Source organism: Manacus vitellinus, unplaced genomic scaffold (assembly GCF_001715985.3).
Source record: "Manacus vitellinus isolate BGI_N305 unplaced genomic scaffold, ASM171598v3 scaffold_35_pilon, whole genome shotgun sequence".
Lineage (NCBI taxonomy): Eukaryota > Metazoa > Chordata > Aves > Passeriformes > Pipridae > Manacus > Manacus vitellinus.
Window position 1 is genome coordinate 4,173,242 of NW_021940498.1, and position 6,109 is coordinate 4,179,350.

The window sequence follows — 6,109 nt, forward strand, 5'->3', positions numbered from 1 at the left end:
GGACTTTTTGGCGTTTTCCGGGAAACTCTCTGCAGTGCTCGCTTGGGCACAGGAGTAAAAGGGCTTTTACACCAGCCTTATTCACAACACTTACCACCTGGGGAGTCTTTCTGCTGTGCCTTTTGCAATCGGACATGTCTTTCTCGTATTGGCCTTATTAGCCACCAGCATGCTTGTAACAGATGTGGATAGAGCCTCTCCCAAATCTTCATTTGCGAAGCCTAGCCATGATGACTCAGAACACAACAGTGGCAAAAGTAACTGAGATTTTAATTTGCTCTGTTAGAAAGCCCGAGGATTTATTAATCTCATGGTTTCTTCCCAACAAACCCCGGTTACTGCTGCGTGCTTGAATTTCTGGACACGTGAGCAGTTTGCCATCATCACAAAAGATGAAGTCAAGCTCCCCAATTTGGGGAAACTGCAGGTGTCCACACATCCAGCATGTGCTGGATGACAGGCCCTTCCCTGGGAAAATACAGATCAACTGAAATGGTCTGGTGGAGAGACACCAAAATGGGCAGGGGTACATGTGACTGTGAGAAAAGTGGGGGGGAACCGGGCACACAGCCTGGACAAGGGAGGATGAGGTTAATACGTGGAAAAAAGTTGCCCTGTGATATCAGGCAGGCAGTGGAGCAGGTTGCCTAATGAAGGTGTGCAGGCTCCATCCTTGAGAGATTTTAGGACCCAGCTGTAGAAAATGCTGAGCTGCCTCCTCTGATCCCAGAGATGGTCCTGCTTGCAGCAGGGGGTTGGACTGAAGATCTCCCGAGCTGCCGTCTAACCAGAGCGATTCTGTGGGAGCCTCAGGTTCTTCTGCAATGGAAAGTACATGGTTATGTCTTTTTCTGTGTGAGGCACAACCTTAAAACAAAATTTACCTGCAGATTTCAATTCTCAGCTTACAGTATATTAAAAAAAATTCTAACAAGGCTTTCTAAAACAGTTGTTTCACATTTACTTTGGTCTTTAAGAAAGTGTTTACTGAACTAGTCTGATGAGTCTTGTCTTAACTTCAAACACCTCCTTGTAGAGTGCTCTCACAATCAGAACTGTCCATCCCCTAACAGCTCCTCCTGGCCAAACCAGACAGACTTAAAGATGTCCCATCACTCTCTTAGCAGATTGCCAGTCCTCCCACTACTAAATATGTTAAATTACAGGTCTACCCCACCACCTCCCAGTCCTTGCCTGTCCCTTCTGAAGAGTTCACCACCATCCATTGCACCACTCCAGTTGTGCCAGTCATCCCACCATGTCCCCATGATGCCAACTATGCCACAGTTTTCCTGTTGCACTGTGGCTTCCAGGTCCTTCTGTTTGCTGCCCATGCTGTGGGCATTGGGGCAGATGCACTTCAGGGAGGTTATTGATCCCAATGCCTTTTTGGGGAGAGAAGCTCCAGTTCCTGAGTGACCATTCTCAGGAGCTTCCATGGTTTCTAGCACATCAGTAACACTTTCATCCTTGCTTTTGCATGGATCTCCATTCCCTACCTCTACTGAGATGGCAGACTGAAGGACCTCGCTAGCACACAGTCCCTCAGCACTGGCGTGTCACCCCCAGGATTATCTCCAGTGACCTGATTTTATCCCCTCCTCCCTTCAAATCCAGTTTAACTCTCACCCAACATGCCCTGCTAACTCCTGTGCAAAGATCCTATTCCCCTCAGAGACAGGGATGTTACCAGCACGCTTGGTGTCGGCCAAACCAACCCACGATCAAAAACCCCAACATTCTGCTGCTGGGGCAGCGTGAGGAGCAGCAAAGATGCTCAGTGCTGACTGAAACATCCAGGGGTTATCAGTGCTCCCTCCAGCACAAATCCAAAACACAGTCAGGGAAGAAATGGAACTCTTCCTCCCTGCCCAATGCAGCACATTCTCCACCTCTTATTCTATGCCATGTACATCCTGCCCAGGTCCCACACTATCCAATACCCACCACCACCCTTTGCTATCATACACAGATATCATTCCCTTTGTCTGTGGACCACTCCTGTGAAATGTCCATAAAATGCCCACAAAATGTCCACAAATGTTCACAAAATCATAGAATCACAGAATGGTTTGGGTTGGGAAGGACCTTTAAGTCATCTTGTTCCAACCCCGTGCCATGGGCAGGGATACCTTCCACTCCAAGCTCCATCCAACACTGAACACTTCCAGGGATGGGGCATATACCTGCTCCAGTGTGGCCTTCTCCATGGCTGCAGTCCTTCCAGGGGTGTACCTGCTCTGCTGTGGGTTTATCCATGGTCACACACTTCAGGGTGCTCCAGCATGACTTCCTGCACAGCCACGGATGCTTCAAGATGTACCTTCTCCAGCACGGTCTTGTCCTTGGGCCACGTTCCCTTCAGAGATACTCCTGCTGCAGCACAGACATATCCATGGCCACAGACACCTTGGGGTTTCTTGCTCCCACGTGGACACATCCACAGGTCACAGTAAGCAGAAGCAGCCACTAATGGGAACAAGACTAATTTACAGTAAAGTGAGCACAGAAGCTTTGTGGTTTTGCTTTCCCTTTCTCCTTGGCCTCCAGGGCTGCCCTGGCCAGGCTCTCTCCTCACACCGGAGCTTTCTCCTAGTCCCAGGGCTCCCCAAGAGGACAGTGTCTCCTTCCTCTTACCAGGGTCCCCCCCAGCTGGATTCCTGCCCCCAACCAGGGGCAGTGCCACTTGCCCACTCACACTCCCCCCACTACAGTAAATCCTCTGTGTGCCATCCCAGGAAGATGCAAGACCCTTCCATGTCCCCAGCACCTCCAACTCTCATCCCCTGACCCCTCATCACCCACAGGTATCTCCCCACATTTGGCTGTTGTCCATCTCCCCACTGGCTGATAGGGCCTCTCGTCTGGGGAGGATCCTGCTCCCGAGGGACGTGGACCCTGCTCCCAAGGGACATGGACCCTGCTCCTGAGGGACAGGAACCCTGCTGGTGTGTGGGGTGACAGGTGAGCACGGCCAAGGCTGTCACAGGAGCAGCCAGAGGTGGCTCAGCCAGATGAGTGATGATGTTTTGGGGGCTCACTTTGGCTTGGAAGTGAGGCTGGGAGCCCAGCTGTGGGCTGCCACCCCAGCATCACCAGTGTTGGCCCCATGGCCCCCCCTTTGTCTCTGATCCTCCAAGTGTTCCGTGCCGTGCTGTGCAGACACAGGGGTTCCCTGGGAGAGATGTTGCTGCTGATCTGAGCCACAGCCTACTGTGTCCTCAGCAGCATGAGAGAGGGATTGGTGCAAGCACCGCACCCCCGGTCAGGAGCACCCTGACCCGCACCCACGAGGCTCAGGACACACTTCTGGCTGGGATCCCAAGGGGGTTGCTCCCGGTGGGTGACACAGCAGGGCAGGTCTCAGCTGGTGCCAGCACTGGGGTCTGGGTTGGTGCTGGGACATGTGCCAAGGAGGGGCTCTGGCCAGGGATAGAGCAGGGGGTGCTTTCCTGCAGCCTGCCCTGCCTCTCTCCACAGCCACCTCCCAAGCCCCACCACCCTCCCTGAGTTGGCCCTGCTCCTGCTGCCCAACCTCCCCAGGCACTCGCAGAGTAACCAGTTGCTTCCCTGTCCACAGCACCTCGGCATCTGTGGGCTTCCCTCGGGGGCTCTGCCCTCTGCGGAGCATCTGCTGGCCAGGACCCGGCCACTGACAGCCCCCAACACTGGCAGGACCTCGACCCCATCAAGAAGACATCAGGATGGGTGTAAGGATGCAGCTGAGTGTGGGGTCTGTGAGGGGCTGTCCCAGGGATGGGGGCTGGAATCAACAGGGCTTGGGGGTGCAGCAGGGCTGTATTGGGCAGGTCCCTGCCCAGGTGGCTGCTCTGCTGCTCACCTTCTCCTGGCTCCTTAGAGTAGCTGTGGGACAGGGGTGTCCCCAGGAGTCTCCTGCGGTTCCCTGGACTGAGGGCAGCTCATGGGGGCTGCAGCTGGGGGCTTCTTCAGCCCCCTCTATCCCTCCCACATCCTGTGCTGCAGTGCAATGCCTGCAGTCCAGTCTTGCTCAAGGGGTCCAGGCTGTCCCACAGCCCAGGGGGGTCACAGCCCCCACAAGCACACGAGATAGCAGGGAGGGGGCTGGCACCAGCGACTCCAGCCCCAGTACCCAAGAGCAGGAGCCCTGCCAGGACAGCATGGTTAGGGGGGCTGCCCCATGGTGGGGCTCAGCAATGCCATGCTGGGGGACAGCCCCAGCTTCCCCCAGGTGCAGAGGGGAATGGGATGGGCCTATCTCCCCGGGGTCCCTGCACCCCAGGGCTTCCCCACGTACCCTCCTCCTCTGGGGCAGGGCACAGCCATAGGGCCAGGCATTCCCTGGGCAGAAGTGGGACTGACCATGGTTTTCCAGCACTTTGCCAGGCAGGGAGGGGGTCAGAAATGGATCCTGCCCTTTGTGGGCACCAGGGCCACTTCCTCTCCCTCCCTCCTCCTCCCACAGGTGCCCTGTGCACTCATGGGCAGCACTATCCCCAGGATGCAGGTGACAACGGGGCAGCCTCGATGTACTTTAATAAACCCTGGGGTCCCATAGCCAGCTACAGGCAAGGCTGGGGTCGGCCCAGGCACCAGAAGCCCCAGGCTCAGCAGGCTGGCACATGTGGGGCCATGTGGTCCCCACAGCAGGTCACGGAGATGGGCCTCCATGGAGGTGTCACACGCGCACGGTGCGGGGCTGTTGGAGCAGGGACCCTCACTGCGGGGCGCTCACCCCTCACGAGTTGCTCCCTGGTGTCAGCCCAGCCCCCCACTCTCCACAGTGACACAGGCTGGTGCTGGCTGGGGCCATCGCACCTCCCTGGTGTCGACACCGAGAGGACTGAGCACCACGCAGGTGAAGTTGGTGAGCAGGTGCTGGGTGTTGAAGGAGCTGAAGTGCAGGTCACGGCGCAGGGCCGCCCCCGAGCCCCGCAGCTCCTCTCTGCAGACCCAGGGGGGACCCATCAGAGCCCACCCTGGGCTGGCAGATCCAGGGTCCCTGCCCCAAATGGGGCCACCCCGCTGCCTCTGTCCCCCCATGTCCCCCGTCCCCATACTCACTGCACTGTCCCCTCGTGCACAGCCCCGTCTGGGTACAGGCTCTCCACAAAGGAGCCGTTCCCCAGCCAGTAGAGCAGCGTCAGCTCTGGGAGCCCACTTGTCGCCTCGCATGACACCGTCACGCTCTCGCCTGCAGCCGGAGGGGACGTGGGGATCAGGGGGGCTGCAAAGGTCCCCAATGCCCCCCCGTTCAGGCTGGCCACAGTCACGGTCCCTCCGCACCCCTCAACAATGGAGAATGTCCCCCCACCTCATCAGCAGCCCAAAATCTTGGCTGTGGGTGGAAGATGCACCCTGTGTGTGTGCCGGGTGCTGGTGCAGGAGCTGACCCCACTGTGCCTCCCCCAACTGGGGGGCTCACTGCAGCTTCCCCATCCCTAGGCCATCCCTGCCATGGCCCCAGGGGTCTCTCACCTGGACGGGGGGCCTCTGCTGGCATCCGCAGGATGGTGATGGTGGGGAGCTGCAGGGCCATGGCACCTGGGGGAGCAGAGTGGAGTGAGGCAGGAGGTCAAGAGCGACCCTCTGAGACCCCACATCTCTGGGGTGGGTGAGAGGGCAGGATGCCATAGAGGCATGGGAGCGCTCCTCACCCCCAGAACCCTGCACAGGCCCCTCGAGGGGCACAGAGCCCAGAGGTGACCTGGCCTCCTCGGCTCGCCCAGAAACCCCCACCTACCTGCACAGAGAGCAGCCAGGGCCCAGAAGGGTAGAAGCAGGAGGAGCCAGGCAGGGAGTCCCAGGGGCCCTGCAGGCAGAGATGGAGCTCAGTGCTGGACATGCCGGGATGCTCCCCACGAGCCTGGGATGGTTCCGTCCCCTCAGCATCCTCCCAGCTGGTCACGGTCCCTCCAGCATCTCCCCCCCAGCAACCCCTGGGCTCGTCCCCTCGCATGTCCCCAGTTAACCATGATCCACCCAGCGCCTCCCCAGCATGCCATGAGCCTGGGATGGTCCCGTTCCCCCCGGCATCCCCCTCCCGGGGTCCCTCAGATGGCGGCCGGTGCCCCCCGGGGCTGTCCCCCCGTCCCCTCCGTACGGGCAGGCCGTGGCTCAGCCATGGGGC

General features: G+C 58.5%; 1 protein-coding gene across 1 annotated transcript; it reads right to left on the minus strand.

Annotated features, from left to right (window-relative positions):
- Positions 1 to 4,737: 4,737 nt before the first annotated feature.
- Positions 4,738 to 6,088, minus strand: IL18BP (interleukin 18 binding protein). Its single transcript, XM_029961454.1, has 4 exons — positions 5,723 to 6,088; positions 5,458 to 5,523; positions 5,044 to 5,173; positions 4,738 to 4,924 (listed from the first exon to the last, which is right to left on the minus strand). The coding sequence occupies exons 2-4, from the start codon at positions 5,516 to 5,518 to the stop codon at positions 4,738 to 4,740; spliced, it is 378 nt and encodes a 125-aa protein (XP_029817314.1). The 5' UTR covers positions 5,519 to 5,523; positions 5,723 to 6,088.
- Between the last annotated feature and the right edge of the window lie 21 nt (positions 6,089 to 6,109).